Consider the following 20,018-nt stretch of genomic DNA (forward strand, 5'->3'; position numbering starts at 1 on the left):
ATCTCTTCAACTTGTTTTTCAAGGTTAAAACAACATTCTTTCATTTGAATCAGTTGATTTTCATAATTAGAGCATTTTCCTTGCAACTCTACTTTTTCTTTGGCCATGATTATTTCTATACTGTCACACTTTTCTTGTTTCAGTTTGATATCGGTAATCAATTGCAATTGTTCGCTTTTCAACTCTAAAATAAAACTTTCCTGCATTGTACATTTCTCAGTCAATTTATTTAGTTCCGGTCTGAAATGTTCCCATTGAATCAATGATGTATCTCGTTCCTGAACCAAGTCCGTGTTAACCAAATACAAATGGCTGATTTCAGTTTGGCATGCTTTACATTCCTCTTGTAATTGCTCCTTATCTTCATGCAATTGCTGATATTTACTTTCTAGCTCACTATTGATATTTCTAAGTTCATTAACCTCGGCTGCTTTCTGTTCCACTTGATATTCTAAATCATTTATCTTTTCTTTCTGTTTATTTTCAATTTCTCCCACATATATTTTCCATGTACGTATTTTAGTTTCCAACTTTTCTTCACTTTCTCTTAATTGTCCTTCCAAATCCTGAGCATGAATTTTCCACTTTTCCATATCATTGAGATTTTTACAGTTTTCGAGTGCTTGCCTTTGCAGTTCCTCATTTAATGACTGACTGGTGACAAACGCTTCCTCCATAGCCTGTAGTGACGATTCCATGTCCTGCTTTTGTTCAGATAATCTTTCCATTTCATTAAACAAACCTGTTACTTCTGTCTTCAACTGTTGACTAGAACTAGATGCCTCTTGCCAAGAGTTCAATGCAGATTTCAAAGATTCATGTTCATCTTTTAATGCTTTTCTACTTTCTCCATATTCTAATTTTAACTTTTGGTTTTCTGATACAAGTTCAATAATTTTATCTTCTAACTTGCATCTTATTTCAGAACTTTCATTACTTTCTTCAACTTTCAAAAGCAACACTTTATTGTCTTCAAATGATCGTTTCAATTCTTTCTGTAGTCGTTCATTGTGGTCACGCAAATAGTTTATTTTGTCAGAAAAGTTTTCCATGGATCCTACCAATTCAACACGATCATGCAGTATAGCTGACATATCATTTTGTGTGTCCTCTAATTTGACCTTCAGTATTGTATTCTCATTTCTCAAATGTTCTGATTGTTCATTATTCTCATTCTCATTTTCACCATCATCTGCATGATCTGTATACTCAATTGAGCTTGCATCTGCATCCTGAAAATTGTCATCATTTTTAGAACTGGAATTTGTATCTTGATGTTTATTTAGATCTGTATCATGATTTTGTGATAGATTATTTGTGTTCTCACATGATTGGTGTAATGTCTGATCAGATGATTTATTAACACTTGTAAGATTCTCAGGGTCATCATATTCACTTTGATCCAAACTTTCAGCTTGTTTGCAACATTTATCATCATTTTGACTGGCAATCATTTGAAAATCGAAAGTATTAAAATTAGAAGCAACTAAATCATGAACAGAATTTTGCGGTAACTGAATAACTGAATTAACACAAACAGACGAACAAACATTCATAACTTGACCATGGTTGGTCGGCATGCAGGTTGATCTTACCGTGGTTGACTGGTTGGCTGCACTCTGCTGTGTTATTTCACCTTCATGGACTAGAACATCTGTTGTTTTCTGAGGTCCATCATCTCTCACCAAAGTTTCACCATCTGCTGTAACTTTACATTTTACATCATTGTCATGTTCTGAAATTGGAAGTAATTGCTGATTGGTTAATAATAAATCATGTGACTTTTTACTTGACATCACTTCATTTACATGAGTGTTCACTACTGAGTCAGAGATCTCATTATTTTCCATTGCTGACACTTCCACAAACCTGTTCTCAAGGTTTTCTTTGTCACCACTAACTGTCTGATTTATGACGGAAAGTTCGAATACTTGCTGAGATAACCGTTCACATTGAATTCGTAGAGTTTGTTCCCTTTCATTCATTTCTTGCAAAGACTTATTTAAACTGTCATTTTCTTTCAATAGATGTTTACTTTTTTCAACTTCAGTTTCCATGTTTTTCATCTGAATTTGAAGACACTCAAGTTCTTTACATAAATTATCATTTTCCTCCTGTTTGTGTAAAATTATATTCTTATGTATTTCTAAATTTTCTAATTTTTCAGTTCTTAATTTTTCACTTTGAGAACTTAGATTTTCAGTATTAGATTGAGCAATTTCTAATTTTTCTTGCAGTGTTTTCAGTTTATTACACACTGTAATTGACATATTTGAATCACTTTGAGACAGTCCCTCGTTCTGAGTCATTTCATCTAACATACTGTTAACAAATGTTAAATCATTCTGAAGTGCAAGCTTTTCTTCCTCCACAGTAGCCAATGCAGATTCAGCTAACTTAACTTTTTCATTAATGTTAACAATATTTTCCTCTAGTTCTAAATAAGAGGTCTCTATGTTTGATTTTTCAGCCGATACATTGACGATTTCAGAACGACATGACTGTAATGCTTGCTCCAAATCATTTTCATAAGTCACTTTTATGTTCTGGATAGTCAGTTTAAGTTCATGATTCTCATGTTGAAGTTTACTTATTTCAGCTATAAGATCACTTTGTTTTGAGTCTTCAATAGAAACGGTATCACCATCAAGAGAATCAGCTTCCATATCACTAACCACATGTAATGCAAGTTCTGACTGATGTTCTAATTCTTCCTGCACAAAACTATCAAATGACAGAGCTGATTGTGCTTCTGACTGAACAACATGAGCATTCTCAATGTCTTTTGTTTCATTCTGAGAGACAACCTGATTAGACAAAGATAAAGATGCCTCTTCATGTGTTATTGTTTCCTTCTGGAAACTTTCTTCAACAGGTTCTTGCATGTGAAGCTGTAATGTTAAGTCATCAATGTCATTGGTTAATTTCTTTATTGAATTGTCTTTTTGTTTAAGAATTAATTCAGTGTCACATTTTGATTTTAGTTCAACCTCCAGAGTTTCCACTAAACTTTCAAGTGATTGAGTTTTCTCCTTATAAGTATCTACCTCTGCTGTAGCCTGATTAAGACTATTAGTTAGTTTTGTAACTTCATCTTTATGTAAGTCAATACTTTCTAGCAAACATTTGTTTTCTTTGGTTAAGTCCTCTATTTGCTGTGTCTGTATGGGAGACTGTTCTTGGAATGCTTGGTTTTGATTAGACAATATCTCTAGCTCCGCCTTTAACTCCATGACAACATCTTGCTGAATATTCATTTTATTATTAAGTTCATCATTTTGTGTTTGATACACATTACATTCATGTTGTAATTCATTGTACTGAGTAGTTAACCCTTCATAATCAGTAAGTTGCTGTTCATATTCAACAAATTTATCTCTGTATTCTTCACACTGTCTTTGAGCATTTGTACACTGTTCTGTCATATCACTTAGTTCTGATAACACTGTTTCATGTTTTGATTCATACTCCTTTACACGATCTTCAAAACTTTTGATTTCCAGCTCTGATTTTCCCAATTTATCCTTTATTTTATCAAATTCTTTTGTCTGTTCTTCATAATTTTTCACTGCATCTTCTGATGTTTTCAATTGTTCTTTTATCTTATTCAAGTCTTCATTTAGAATTTCACACTTGATATCATAGTCTTCAATCCTTCCCTGCATCATTGCAATGTTTACTAAAGCTTCCTCATACTGTTCAGTCACTTGTTTTAATTCCATCACTATCTCCTGGGAGTCGACCTGGAATCTGGCAGGTCTATTACCTCCCTTTACTTTCTTTTCTAACTCCTCTACATTTTTCTGTGCATTAGCATAGTCTTTTTTAATCTTGTCTAATTCAGAAGTCAGATTTAAGTTTTTCTCATTTAATTCTTTGATTTTATTGTATGATTCAGAGTTATCATCCTCCTGAACAGGTTCACCTCCATTACTGACTGGATGATGATGATTTGTGGATTCTAACTGAGAACTCAATAAATCAATCTGTTTACTTAAAGTCAAATTTTCTTTTGTAAGTTCATCTTTTTCACTATGAATTTGAACACATTTTGAATTAATTTCAGTTAATTTTGATTGAAGTTCAGAAATCAATAAATCATTAGAAGTATTTCTTTCAGTTAATTTTAGTTTTTCTTCTTCAAGAGAATTATCATCACTTTCAAGTTTTGCACAAATCTCCTTAAAATTATTTAATTCCCTAGTCAATTTTTCAACTTCCACATTATAATGTTTTGACAATTCATCTTTCATCAAGGCTATCTGATTTCCATATGTTTCTTCCAGTTCAAGTCTGACCTTTTGAACTCTGTCATCGACATCTGAATATTCATTAGATACTGTGACTGAACCATTTACACTTCCTTGTCTTCGGATATCCTCTGCATCAGACATCAGACTTTTCACAACTTTAGAACTTTCTGCTTCTTTTTGTCTTGAGGCTTCATATGAAGTTTTCAGATTAACATATTCATCAGAAATGGCACCAACTTTGTCTGATAGCTGACTAACAAGCGTATCTTTGGCTTCAATACATTTTTGCAAAGCTTCAATTTCATGTTTGGCTTCCAGTAAGGCTTGAGAGGACATCAACTGTTTGCTGTTCTGAGATTCCATTAATTTGCCAGCCTGAAATTTAAAAAGAACAGTTTCATGAGGAAATTGTTAAAAGAACTTTTTTAACTAGTATATAAATAACAAGAATGTGTCCACAGTACACAGATGCCATCATTTTTTATGTTCAGTGGACCATGAAATTGGGGTAAAAATCCAATTTGGCATTTAAATTTAGAAGGATCATATCATAGGGAACATGTGTAATAAGTTTCAAGTTGATTGGACTTCAACTTCATCAAAAACTACTTTGACCAAAAACTTTAACCAAAAACTTTAACCTGAAACTTGCACTATCATTTTCTATGTTCAGTGGACTGTGAAATTAGGGTCAAAAGTTTAATTGGGCATGAAAATTAGAAAGATCATATCATAGTGAATATGTTTGAACTTGATTGGAATTCAACTTCATCAAAAACTACCTTAACCAAAAACTTTAACCTGAAACGAGACGAACGGATGCACAGACGAAAGGATGCAGAGACGAAAGGACGCACAGCCGAACTGACACACAGACAAACGAATGGACACACAGACCAGAAAACATAATGCCCCTCTACTATCGTAGGTGGGGCATAAAAAGAATCTTATTTTGCACGGTTTCTTATATTTAGATTTGCACAGTTTCTTATATTTAGATTTATGGTTTTAAAACTTGGAAAGTACAACAACTGAATGGAAATCTTGCATCAATGATATAGCTATCATGCTTTTATCTTGCAGGGAAAATTGGTATCCAACAAATAACTATACTTTCTTAGTAGTTACTTATGTGTCAAATGGTATTGTTTTTTTTTTAAAGTTCCTATTATAACTGGTGCCTCATAGATTTTCAAAAAAAAAATCATCATTATTTTGGGGGTTCTTTTTATTTATCTTTTTAAACAAAAGTTGGGACTACCGAGACTCAACCATGAAGGCCCCTTTACACTTCAGAAACATAACCAAGATTGTATAAGACTCTGAACATTGTATTACGAATTGAACCTCTTCAATCCTTTTCATATTGTACATTCATCAGTTTTTAGAAATAGTGTCACTCAGGTTAGAGTGTGGTGGAAATCATGTGGTTGATAATAAATATAAATATTATAAAAATTTGGGAAGAATTGTACACCTGAGAACAGTTGGACAGAGGCCCAGTATTTCCATGTCCCAAGCAACATGTTACATAGGAGGCAACAATATATATTATATTGCTGAAAAGGGCTATGATGAAGTACATATTCCTATTGATCACGAAAAATGAAGAAAAATGCTTCTTGTGCCTTTTGCATGGGGTGTCTCTTTTCATTTGTAGTTTTCAGATATATATTACCATCTGGCCTATTTATTTTATAATCTAAAGATATGATAGTGATAAGACTTATAAGTGAGCCACAACTATGACATACATTAATTAATTGTGCCTGAAGTTGTTGTACATGATGTGTTAGTTGTTCTGCTTCAGTTTGTAAACTGGCTGTAGAATGTAATCTTGTTGTCAACTGTCTTATTATTTCATCCCTCTTACTCATAGCTACTTCCATTTCAGCAATCTGGAATTAAAAAGATAAATACATCACAACTGGATTCTACAATCAATTTTCTTTGAACTGTTTATGTAAACATCATGACCTCACTGTCTTTCATAATTTTGAACATAACATATTCCTTGAAAAAAAATACATGTTACAATCATTTCAGAGTAAAATCTGTGATTCGTGGAAATACACTATACTCCCAAATCAGTAGTAAAATTTCATGAATCTTCTCTTCCTGGGTGAACTGTTTATAGCCTTGTAATAAATCAATTTTAACTGTATAACTGTCCTTTTATAGTTTTAGATATTTCGGTTTTAAACGGGAAACTCCACACTAAAATTTACGACAAAAGGGACGATTTTTCATTCCCTATTGTTAATTTTCCATTTTTAGATGGTGATGTTCCTTTGGCTCCATCTTACGGTGTTTATATTTCACAGCTCGTTTGCTATGCCCATCTCTGTTTTGACGTTTTTGATTTTAACGAATGTAATCTATGTATTACTGGTAAATTATTAAACCAGGGATATTGTTACCATAAATTACTTAAAACCTTTACTAAATTTTTCCATAGAAATAAAGATTTGGTTTTGAAGTTTGGTTGTACCTGTAGAAAACTTATTTCAAACAGGATAGCACATCCTCATTTTTACGATATGTTGTTAACCGTGCCCAGAAATTTAAAAATGATCCTTGTAAACTTATCGCACCTTTAAATAAACTTATTCTAAAAGGTTACTTATTCAACACTGTAATAAGATCATTGAATATTGTTTTTATTGGTATAAATATTGATTTTGTTATCAGTAAATTAAGAGCAAACTAAATATAACTAGTATGTTATATACATAAACACATTCATGGATCTACAATCTGTCGATACCTGTATCTTGGCATTGCACAAGGTCATGTTTTTCTATGACTGTTTATGACGGCTTTACACTAAATCCATTGGATGTTGGATGTGTATAGATTGATAATTTAGTCTTAGATGCGTGATTTTTTTATTAGTTGTTAGTGGCTTTGAACTAGCTGTCAGATAACTGTGAGTACTCTCAGATCTGTTCCTAGTGTCTTTTTGTTGTTGGGATGTACAAGTATCCGGCCCTGTTCACTTGTATTTTTTTCTGATGAGTTAAGCCTTTTTCAACTGATTTTTATAGTTCATTCTTATGTTGTACTGTTAACCACTGTCCCAGTTTAGGGGAGGGTTGGGATCCCACTAACATGTTTAACCCCGCCACATTATGTATGTATGTGCCTGTCCCATGTCAGGAGCCTGTAATTCAGTGGTTGTCTTTTGTTTATGTGTTACATATGTTTTCGTTCATTTTTCTATATAAATGAGGCCATTAGTTTTCTCGTTTGAATTGTTTTACATAGTCACTTCAGGGCCTTTTATAGCTGACTATGTGGTATAGGCTTTGCTCATTGTTGAAGGCCATACAGTGACCTATAGTTGTTTATTTTCTGTGTCATTTTGGTCTCTTGATGACAGCTGTCTCGTTGGCAATCATACCACATCTTCTTTTTTTATATTGTAAACCATCATATCTAATCCAAATGGATAAGCGAGAAAATAGTTTAATGGCATATCCTGTTGAATTTATTGATACAAAATATCAAAAATTTATATATAGGGTAGTTGACTTTGAATCAATTTATCAATCTGTAAATATTTGGTTCTGTCATAGATAACTAAATGAGAGCTTGTGTCTGGTACATTACTTGGACCAATGTAATTTAAAATTACATCAGAATGCTTTTTCTCCCACTATTAAGTGCACCAGCTCAGTGAGTTTTTGACAAAATGACAATGAGTTCATCTATATGCAACAGATATATCAGTAAAAACATGTTATTCTTTGTCATTATAAATGTATAATGCCACTTTTTACCAATATCATTTATTATTGTATAGCAATATAATATTTCCCACAGAAAGTAACCAAAAGTTAGCGTGCAATAAATTCCAATATTGCAATAGTGCAATAAATCTTCAAAAATCCATGACGTCATCAACGTCAAAACTCTAGTTTAAACCAATTTTTACTTTTAAATATTATATTGCTATACAATAAAAGGGTTATTGCATGAATATTGGGGAATATTGTCCCTCGTAGAACATATTTGCACTCGCAAGCTCGTGCAATATAAGATTCTACTCGGGACAATATTCCCCAATATTCATGCAATAACCCTATAATACAGATGAATTTGTAATAAAGTATGTCATGTTGGGATTGTCTGGTACAAGTTCTGAAATTCTGGAACAATGTTGATATCTACTGTTGAATAAGTTTTCAACAAGTAGCTAGCTATGTATCAATCGGAGAAAATTCATGAAATTTCTGTATAGTGTGGTTTAGGTTTGTTTCTGGATTTGACATTAGTTTTATATGGAGTCTTTTCTTTTAACGTTCATGACAATTGACTCATAGAAGATAGCTACTTAGACCCCTGATCATTTAGTAACTTCTGTCCCAAGTCTCATAAAATTCTCTGAAGAAAAGTTTAAAATATAGTTTAAAGAGCTAAATTTTTAAAATATTTGTTTTCAGAAATACAGACTGGGTTATTGTTTTTCATACACCCTCATGGAATGTTATGAAACTAGAACAGAAGTGTCTTCAAGATTAAGAAATAGCATCTGAAGAGAAAAGTTTGAATATTTTGAATAAATTCCATATTTTACTGATAAATGGACTTATTCTCTAGCACTCAAAAAATACACCTCTACAATAACAACAGCATATTAAGCAATACACAGGGTTGTGCTGAACAATTTAAGATTTGTTATCTATCATATACATGATATAAGTGTAATCTTCAACATACAATACTATTGGTGTAAGTTCTATCTAAATACCTTCTGTGCGGAGTCAGATTCTTTGAACTTGGTGTTTTCACTTATCACCCTGTCTAATGCAAGCTGCTTCCCTTCTAAAGATTCCTCTAATTCAGCTATTCTCTCTATAGCATGCTTTAATTTGGTCTGTACCTTAAACAAGGACTTGGAATCCTGGCAAAACAAATCATCATTCTAGGTAATAACAAATAGTAGTGTACCAATAGTTAACTTTACAGAAAAAGACACAAATTTTAATATGATGTCCTTATTACACTTTGTATACTAAGCAGTTGTCAAATATGTTTGATTTTTGCACACAAACTTACTGTTCATATTCTTGTTACTTTCATTGTTATCCTAATAACATATACACATTTTAGCAGCTTACATAAACTTTATAATATATTGTTCATTAAAGAAGCATTTGAAGAGTCCAAAATTTTATCTAAAACGTATAAAGACAATTGGTTTGGAAGCATTTATTCATTATTTAAATATCTTAATTTAACCCCAGAATATTTGTTAAATCACAAATCTCATATAAAGTCAATTATCATTAAAAAACTCTGAATTAAATAATGACAAACCTGGCATGGTGCAAGGAAATAAATTAAGGACCTATAGACTATTTAAAAATAATATAGGCCTTGAAAAATATTTATTGTTAAATAATTGTAAAACATTAAATGAGTTAACCAAATTTAGAATTACTGCCCATGAACTTGAAATAGAAAAGGGAAGACATAAAGGAATACTCCCAGATAAAAGATTTTGTAAATTATGAAATAATGACTTTGTTGAGGATGAAATTCATTTTCTTCTTCAATGTCCATCACTTAAAACTGAAAGGTCCAGTTTTATTTTAGATTTATCCTCTAAATTTACTAATTTTAAAACTTTAAATGACCAATCTAAATTTATATGGTTGATGTCACATGAAGATCCATTTGTTAATAACATAATGATGAAATTAAAAGATAGTTTAATAAAGACTAGAAGAGTAAAACTAAGTATTAATACATGAGTAGCCCACAGCTGTTCTTCTAATTATAAAACGGTACTGATTGTGTTCACTCACTCATTATTTTTGAGAATATATACTGTGTCTGTTGTCTCACTTCTCTTATATAATATAGTTTTAGTTTTATTTTCATGTGTTGTAATTTCAATGAAAAAAAATGACCACAATTATTTGTACACTTTAGTTTAAACTGTAATTGTACTGCTCCTCGGGGCGTCTTGATTGACAAATAAAAATTGTTGTTGTTGTTTAATATCAAACAATATATATTTACCCTGCAATTATTTTTTTTAAAATGATCAAATATGAAAATCTTATGTACATAATCCACTGGAAGGAAACAGGAACAGCCAATAATTTTTAAGTTATTTTCGTACGCTTCTACTTATAAAAATACTGTATTTGTCCTATTAGAATCGAAATAATTCCTTCATGTCATGTTCTATGCTCATTTAAACATGGGCAGGCCTTATTTTTTACCATATTTTACACGTCGCTAACACTGTGAAAAATATCAAAATGAGCATAGACCATGACATGAGGGAATTATTTCTTCATTTAAAATCTCATTGTTGAAATGGCTCCGCTGTTGCTAGTTAGACCATTTTTAAAGTTTATGTAAAGATTCATATGTTTTAAAACTGCAGCTGCAAGTCCCAAGTCAGGAGCCTGTAATTCAGTGATTGTCGTTTGCTGCTGTGTTACATATTTGTTTTTCTTTCATTATTTTTCACAAAATAACAATACTTCTATATTATTATTTCATGGTGTTGGGACTTGCTTTAAATTTTACTAGCAGAGTCTAATCTAGTTCTATTTAAATGCGAAATCAGTAGTTTTGTGTAAAACAGTCTTTCAGTTCTTATAGACTTATTAGTGCATACATTCAGAACACTATTTTTGTTCTTATCATTAATAAGAAAAAAACTGTGAATCATACAGGTCATAGGAGATCAGTAGTAAGTGTTTGGCTATTCTAATGTTGCAAATTGTGTTTTGGTAATTTTTTAATTTTTTTTTTTTTTCTAAACATTTTAATAAATCTAATAAATCTCACAATCTATTTTAATCTGTACTTATTTGTGAATAGATCTGTTGATTCGGTAACATGAAACATGTGAAAACAAATTTTGATTACTGTAAATTCAGAAATTATTGCGTGCATTTATTATTGTGATTTTCTCATTTTAGACTTAAATGCGATTTTAATTTTTACGATTTTGAGAAAAAATCTTGTTTAATTCATATAAAATATTTCAAAATGTGAGTTTAAATTATTGCGTTAACAACTTTATCACATTTTTATATGATAGCAAAAATTTTTTGCGTTCGTATAATGGTATGATGTTGTCGTCGTCGTCGTCAACTTGTGTACAAGCATTTAAATTGCTCTGAAAATGTACCACATTGTTCAATACCACAGGTAGAAGGTTTGGATTGATTATGGGGGTTATGGTCCCTAGTGTGTAGGAATTTGGGGCCAAAAAGGGGCAAAAATAAGCATTTTTTTTAGTTTTCAGTCAATAACTTGTGTTTAAGTGTATAAATCTCTCTGAAATTATACCACAAGTTTCCATACTACAAATGGATGGTTAGGGGAATGGTTATGGTTCGAATCAGTAAGCAAATAGGGACAAGAAAGTGGGAAAACAAGGGTTTTTCTGGTTAAAAGACAATTTAGAAAATTTAAAAGCAGTGAAGGGAAGGTAATCCAATAAAAATCTAAAGAACACTGTTATATATATGTTTGATTACTTGATTACCTCCCTTACACTGCTTGAGAATTATGCATTAAGAAATGATGATTGTCTTGAGATGATTAGCTGTAAAATTATTTTAAGATGAAACTGTTTATTAATATTAATTTTAACCATGACAGTATGTCATTTTATATTTTAATATTTTATGATGTATCTAAATGAGTAGTTATTGTTGCCAACTCCATTAGAAATTTGAATTGAGATTATTTTTTTAATAAGGAAACGGGGGAGGTGAAAAAATGTGGGTGGGAGGTAGGGGTGTAAAATTTTTCTCATTTCAGATTTCAGAAATTAAAAAGAATTTTTTTACAAATATTTTTTTTGAGGGGATTAATATTCAACAGCATAGTGTATTTTTCTCAATAGCAAAAATATAAATAATTTAAAAGTGTTTTGGTAATTAATCTGGAAATAATTTTGGACAATCAAAAAATATGAACATATACAGCACATGAAACATTTGGGACTAAAAGCAAAAAGCTTACACATAAGCACAGATGACAATTGCAATAAACAAATCAAAAATACAGAAAAATCATGGGTTCATCAGCTGTGATATTTTGGCTTTGCAGGAAAACAGATATTTTTTCATCAGGATCTATAAAACAAATTTGGACGAAGTCTTGTTGATACAGACTAAAAGGTTTGCTGACAATTTATGTCAAATGATGGAAAACAAAAAAAATCTCCCAATTTTGGTTAATTAAAGGCTGCTGTGAACTTGACTTTTTGACCAGGTGAATTCAAAATCATTAGAGGTATTTTACAACTCATATTATCCATCAAAATATATAGAGATTTGTTTTTTACTCAAATTACAGCTCAAAAAAAGTGTTTACCTAAAAAAAAGTTCAACTTGTGTTTGTGTTAACAGGATATCTACCTCAACCTTTGAACAAAAACAAACAGAATGTATAATTTTCAGAACAAACACTTTGAACTTCAAACTAATGAAGAGATATGTAGAGATATGTAATAATGTTTAGATAATACTAACTTGTGTACACATGGTTTCATCTTCTGATGTCATGTTTTGGTCACTCTGTAGAAATAAAACATGCAGTAAACTAAATATTGATGCATGCACATCCAATACAAAAATAGGAAACTTAAACAAAAACTAAGGAACACACAAATTTTGATTGTTTTGTATCATAGAGGTAAAGATTTAGAAAAAAAATACGTTTTTTTATAACTTATGTTGCAGTTTATATATATATTCACATTAAATAAAAATAGTTCTGGCTTCATAAACTATGCTTTATAGATTTTGTATCATTTAATACAATGTACCATGAATACATTAATATTTATGATCTTGAATCTTTAATCTTTAATCGATCGAAGTGCTTGTAAAGGTAAAGATTGCTTTAATTTATCAGTGGGAAGTAACATTAACTAGATATCATTGAGATGGGAACCATCTCTGTGGGCCCCGCTGTGAATAATGTGCATTAAAAAATTGTATCTTTACCATAGGACATGGATTTGTCAACTGAAATTAAAGTTTTTGACCTTTACCTTTGACCTAGGAAGTTGTAAATAAATTATGACACACCCTTTGGTGTTGGTTTATATACATGTCAAGTATAAACTTTGAAATGATAACGGTTCTCAAGATATAGAGCGGACACAATCTTTACCATAGGACATGGGGTTGTCAACTGAAACCAAAGTTTTTGACCTTGAACTTTGCCCTAGGCAGTCGTTCATAAATTATGACACACCCTCTGGTGTTGGTTCATATACATGTCAAGTATAAACTTTGAAATCATAACGGTTCTCAAGATATAGAGCGGACACGATCTTCACCACAGGACACAGGGTTGTCAACTGAAACCAAAGTTTTTTTAACCTTGACCTTTGACCTAGGAAGTTGTACATACATCATGACACGCCCTCTGGTGGTGGTTAATAAACATGTAAAGTATAAAGTATGAAATCATTATGGTTCTCTAGATATGGAGCGGACACAAATTTAAAGTGTTACGGACGGACAGACTGATCACTATAGGGCGACCCGCCTAAAGGCGCGGCCCTAATAAATATTGAATTGTATAAAGCATTGGTTTTAGTTGATTCAACTTAATTCGTGACAATGGGAGATAACTCCATTTTTTAAAGATGGCTTTAATAATGACATCATTTATAGTTAACAGATACAATGTATTACATTCCTGCACCTTGCAAAAGTTATGTAATTTTCTTGACAGGTGTAGCATTATTTTTTTACTTGAATATCTGAGCATATATAACATTGATAAATATCTGAAAATGTTCATGGATTGGATGTATAGAATGATTAATACACTATATTTTGTGTATCAAAAAGGTAGTGATCAGCCTTGGATATCCTTTAGATATCAAGTTAGTAGCATAAGGTTTTGATTGCATTTCATGCAATCTTTACCTAAAAACATCATGATCAGCTGTAGGTTATGATGGACATCATGGTACAATATAGGTAACATATGGTCTAGTTTGGATACAATAAAATGCATAACTTCTAAATTCTACATGTATGTGCAAATAGAAATTCTTTAATTGGGAGGCATGTAAATAACACCTACATAAGAATTTGTGACCATTAAAATATTTAAATCCTTGTTTAGTTTTTTTGAAAACCTAAAATACAGTAGCTATACATTCCACTTAATTTTGTTTTAATGTCTCTATGAAAACTGCTTAACCAGAATTAGTAATAAAGCATTAATTGTAAAATATTTCAGGGTTTACAAACAAATTCTATATTGTCATACAAAACAATTTACTGCAGAAAAAAGTAATAACTGGTCAGACACTAACAAAACTAATAAGGACTCTTGTGGACTAGCAATTAATTGGAACACAGGAAATAACACAAGCTTTAGGACAATATAAAATCTTGAAGCATCTTTTTTGCAACATAAATAGAATGAATCAGTGCTTTTTACATGTACAGTTCTAATAAAATACATATACATGCAAGGAAGACATGCTTATATTATAATGATTTTTTTATTAATGATTGATGAAAAATAGAAACATATACATCTCCATACTGAATATGAAGTTCCTTTCACTAGATGTCTCCTTTCATTAATGCAGTGTTTTGTTTGCTTATTTTCCTGAGTTTAAGAACTGTTTTAGCAAACAAAAATTGTTTTAATATTTTTTTTTTAAATATGTCAGACTCTGTGTTGATACAACAAAACCATTTCTACATTTTGTACATGTTCTATCTTTCTACATCTATACTACAGTGTACACATATTGTATGATCCTTAACAGATCTTTGCTATCATATCAGTGTACTTATTAATAGATAAAGATGAAGAAAACCACATCTTCTCAGCTACTTACATCTTCAAACAAAGGGACATCACTAGAACTTGACTGATCAATGGAGCTGACAGATGAATCTCCCCCTGCTACTGTTTCATCTCCATGGTGATGATGATGATGACTGTGTTTCTTTTTACTCTTCTTTTTCTGAAATGCTGCTAACTGAAAACAAGACATTATTATTTTCTTTTGCTGTTGATTATGATAATATTTCAAATATCATTGATTAAACTGAAAATCTTCATTACAATAGTCAATAGCATACAAGTTTGATTGATTGGTGTTTAACACAACTTTCATTTACAATGTATACTATTGTGCTATTTCCTGAGTCAGTTTTTATTGGTGGTGGAAACCTGAGTCCCTGAAGAAAACAACAGATTATTGAATAGCATACAAGAATGCATGTGATTGCATGTAAAGAAAAAGAATTGGTGTACACGCCATGTGATGAGAATAAACATATTTACACATTTGGGTATTAAGCTTAACTTCACCATGAAATGACATACAAGTGTATTTACATCTGAAGGGTGTATAGTGTGTACAGTTGAAAATTCACTGTGACTGTGACGTGAAACATGTAACATAAATTTTTTGACTTAAAATGTATCAGAAAGGTAGTGCGTGAATTTGAAAGATGCCTTAAATGAATTTCACATTCAAAAAATTTCCTGCATATTTCCATTCCAATGTCAAAATGTTGTAGCCGACTTTTTCTTCTTTTGTTAAGCAGGAGAGATTTCATCCTGTTGATGCTGTGTAATCAAGCAGGGTTATGACAAATGATACTGAAGGTGAGTCCAGTGACTAACATGACTAATAAAATTGAGAATGGAAATAGTCATTTTAGGCCATGGTGAGCCCAACACTGAACAGTAACAGGAAGATATTTCTTTTGCAATATAGTGCAGGTGGTCTACAAAATGTGTTCAATGGGAAATGAAAAAATTCTATGTACAACTTCGTTAAAATGTGCTCCACTGTCCAGGATAAAAACATAATCAACGTCATCACTATGTCCCTGGTCTCATGATGGAAATGTGATCAAAGATTTTCCTTAATTGTAACTATAGTCGCGTTACATAAAATTGGCACAATGTTTTTGGTTGGAAAATTTTAAACTAACAACCGCATTCATTCAAGAAGACGTTATTCATTTCGCAGAATCAAATATCATTCCAAAAATCAACTAAATCCTACTTTTTATTGTGTTTGCACTGTATAATCCTGACCTTCACATAATCCAAGATTATTTAGTAATAGTATGGTGGAATCCGACATTGTTATTACCGGAAGTGTTGCCGTGGGGTTCCACGTGCTGTCTATTTTCATGTGTCTCTCAGAGCTTTTCATCATCTTTATGCAAAAAGCGTGGGAAATTGTATCATCAATGACAATGTTATTACCGGAGAGTAACGAATGTTATGTAAATCAGGGATCCTCATAGAAACCAAGATGGCGGTTTTACAATGTAAATAATCTTGAAAAATGTGAAGGTCAGGATTATACAGTGCAAACACAATAAAAGGTAGGACAGTAGTTGATATTTGGACTGGATTTTTATTTCGCTAATTGAAAAACATCATCTCAAGAGAAAGCGGTCGATATTTAACAAAATTTCGTCAAAATTCATTGAGCCAATTTTACGTGACGGCGACTATAAGATGTTGTCATATCAAACCAGCATATACATGTATATCATCATTTTATGACAATTTAAAAAAAATAAGTCTAAATTTCGTGAAATTTGTTTTGATTGGACATGTCATGTTGGACTTGGATTATTCTTGGATAGAAGGTCGGTTTTTATACAGAAGTGTTGTACTGTGGTTGCATGATATTGACTGACGGAATATGTCTAGTTTGGTATTAGGTCCGTTCGCTCTCAATACACTTTCGCACCCAATTTTAAATAAAATTCCAGTTGAATAATTGGAAAATCAAGATTGTTGTTTTTATATATTTGATGTAAATACTGCATGTATTTAGCTTGGTATGAGTAAAACATTGAAGATTTAAAATGAAAAACACAAAAGATTTCAACAGCTAGTCCCCTTTGATCTGAAACAATGAAACAAAAAATTATAGCAATACACTAACTAAAACATTTCATGATTAAAATTTATTCAACACAAAAAAATACGTTGTCAGAGTCTCACTTTATTTTGAAACAATGAAATAAAAGTTAGCAATACACTAACCAAAACAAGATTAAGATTTATTCAACACAAAAAAAAAAACGTTGTCTCACTTTAATTTAAACAATGACAACAAATATACTTTTTTTTTTTTTGACATCGTAAATGAAATCCGGAAAATTATCATGGTTTTTCCAAGTCCGGATCCGTAATTAGTTTCAAAAACCAGAAGTGTGCCATTTGCAATGGTTTTTGAAGCACTTGCTGTGCAAATTTCTTGGATTTTAACCTATTTGGAATACCTTTTGACATTAATAAAATGTTTTACTGGCTTTCTATGCAAGTAGAAGCAAGAGAGAAAAATCATTATGTCATCTATCATAAGCCTGTGTCAAAAACGGGGTCGGTTGATACAATTTTTTTTTTTTTTTTTTTGAAGATCCAATAAAAAAGTTAGGGTCGGGGCTAAAAAACAGGGTCGGTCGGGTTACCGGAAACATCGATCTTTTTTTTCTCGGCCTTATACATGTTATAGGAATACACTTGCCAAAACTCGATTACAAAGTTATTAAACACAAAACCAATAAAAATTGGGCGCGAACGTGAATGGGCGCGAACGGACCCGGATTCGTCTAGTTTTACTGTGAACTTATTTTTGGTGCACTGACTTTGTTGGCATGTTGCTAATGAGCAAAGCCACAATGCTTAAGATAATACATCACATTAAAAACTGACTGACTGATGACTTTGTTTACACATATTGACCTCAGGTCAACTGGTGAGTGGTAACTGGTGCAATTCATTCATTAAAATGAACTTGGTGTATAATATGGGGACGAGGTTCCCTATTACAGTAGAAAATTCAATAAAAAAAAAAATCGGGAAAATTTCCCGAATTTTTCATTGTACTAATAAACTCAAAATTGTTAAAAAAAATTTTGTCGCGTTTTTTAATTTCCGGATCAGCGCAGAACACATAACTCTACTTCCTTCTTCCGGTCTTGTTGTCGTGAGACTTTGATTAGTCTAGTAAAATATGGGAACTCAAGGAACACAATACCAATATTTCATTTTTAATCATTCTTTGTCTTTGGTATGAATAAACGTTTCCTGATGCATTGCGTTTCTTTGTTTACATTGAACATGACGTCATAACTTAATAACGTCACAAGTAAAATCCCTAACAACAGAACCAAAATCGGAAACGTTAAGGTATAATTTTCCGTTTCTTTTTTTTTTAACAAATATTTAAGTTACAAAAAAAATAATTTAAACAAACTTCGTCCCCATTCACAGGTAATACCTGCCTCATATAATTTATTGAAGATCATGTATTGACATATGTATGGATGCTGCTGCAGTTCATAGTGGCAAACCTGGTAAATGTTGTAAACAATATATACTGTGAAATGTTTCCAATATCTCTATATTAATTGTTATTCATTCTAGCTCATATGGTGTCTTGGGCAGTTGTCCGAAATAAGTTCATTCCCCCTTTTTTACAACTATAACAACATGACCCAAAGTTCATAGCTTTTCGGGTCTTTTGTTACGTGACATCATTTCAAAATAAATAACCTTTTCCTTTCCAGCTCGAAGCTTTTTATTTCTTTCTTCTTCGTCCATTTCAAAACTTTTTATTACGTGTCTGGGAATATTTCTTCAATCCAATGGCGCTCATTCTTATTTTGGTCAATAGATGGCGCTCTTGGAGAAATTATAAGAACCAAAACAGCATCCGACTACATCCACGCTTTAGTTCTGTACTTTTTTAAATCTTTCATGTTGTTTATAGCTCTTCAACTTTGTATTTGTTTGGCTTTTTAACTGTTTTGATCTGAGCGTCACTGATGAGTCTTATGTAGACGAAACGCGCGTCTGCCGTATTAAATTATAATCCTGTTACTTTTGATAACTATTATAGGGAACGACAATTTAACTTCAAAGCGGTTTCTGGTTTTTCCTAAAAAATATATTCTGATCCCAATTAAAAATATTCTGGTCAAGCAGATGACAAAAAAAAATATTGTTAGTAATCCAGATTTACCCAATACCTTTCTTCTTCTCTTCTTTAGGTACAGTAAGTAAGTAAATAAATAATGACTTTATTTAAAGAGGGCGACTCAATTAGCTTTCGCTAATCTACCTTGAGGCCCTCACAAAGAACAAACAGTACAAATAATATGAGGCAGGCATTACCTGTAAATGGGGACGAAGTCTGTATGAATTATTTTTTTGTAACTTACATTTATATATTTGTTAAGAAAAAGAAACGGAAATACCGTAACGTTTCCGATTTTGGTTCTTCAGTAGGACAACCGGATGTGCCTTTTCGGCCAAAATGTGATTCGGCGGCGCTCAGTAGTCCTACGCCGAAAATTGGACTATTTTGCGTCGGCCGACGTCAACTGAAAAATGGCGCGCTTTTGTATATTTTTTTTATTCGTTTGCGGTAAAGTACCGACGATACATACTGTCGTTTATAAGCATATTTGTATGAGAAAAATATATGAGTTTACATATTATTTTCATTTTTGAACATTGAAATATAAGGAAATATTATTTTTTCCTATCTGAACATAGAATTTCGGATTTTGATTTTCGGCCATGTAGGATTAAATGGCTAAATCAAAAATGGGAACAAAAAAATACCTATCCTTTGATTTGCTAATTTTTTTTACATCCTATTCTTGTGAGTTTTTGGCATCGAAATTTGTAAAGAACACGGGTGTTCAAGCCAGGGCAAAAATTTGTTCCCATTTTAATGCCGGGGTCTCATTTTTC

General features: G+C 31.7%; 1 protein-coding gene across 14 annotated transcripts in view; it reads right to left on the minus strand.

Moving 5' to 3' along the window:
* The window catches only part of LOC139513412 (A-kinase anchor protein 9-like), a 135,579-nt gene extending 116,626 nt beyond the window's left edge, over positions 1-18,953 (minus strand). For 12 of the 14 annotated variants that reach the window (XM_071301855.1, XM_071301847.1, XM_071301853.1 and 9 more), the window contains exons 1-6: positions 18,813-18,953; positions 15,112-15,255; positions 12,767-12,811; positions 9,007-9,159; positions 6,008-6,151; positions 1,596-4,628 (exon numbers count right to left, since the gene is read on the minus strand). In XM_071301855.1, coding sequence (XP_071157956.1) covers positions 1,596-4,628; positions 6,008-6,151; positions 9,007-9,159; positions 12,767-12,811; positions 15,112-15,255; positions 18,813-18,860 — 3,567 coding nt within the window. In that variant the 5' untranslated portion in view covers positions 18,861-18,953. The remainder of the gene's footprint in view (positions 1-1,595; positions 4,629-6,007; positions 6,152-9,006; positions 9,160-12,766; positions 12,812-15,111; positions 15,256-18,812) is intronic. The other 2 variants (XM_071301852.1, XM_071301850.1) reach the window with 1 other exon arrangement.
* Between the last annotated feature and the right edge of the window lie 1,065 nt (positions 18,954-20,018).

Source organism: Mytilus edulis, chromosome 2 (genome assembly GCF_963676685.1).
Source record: "Mytilus edulis chromosome 2, xbMytEdul2.2, whole genome shotgun sequence".
Lineage (NCBI taxonomy): Eukaryota > Metazoa > Mollusca > Bivalvia > Mytilida > Mytilidae > Mytilus > Mytilus edulis.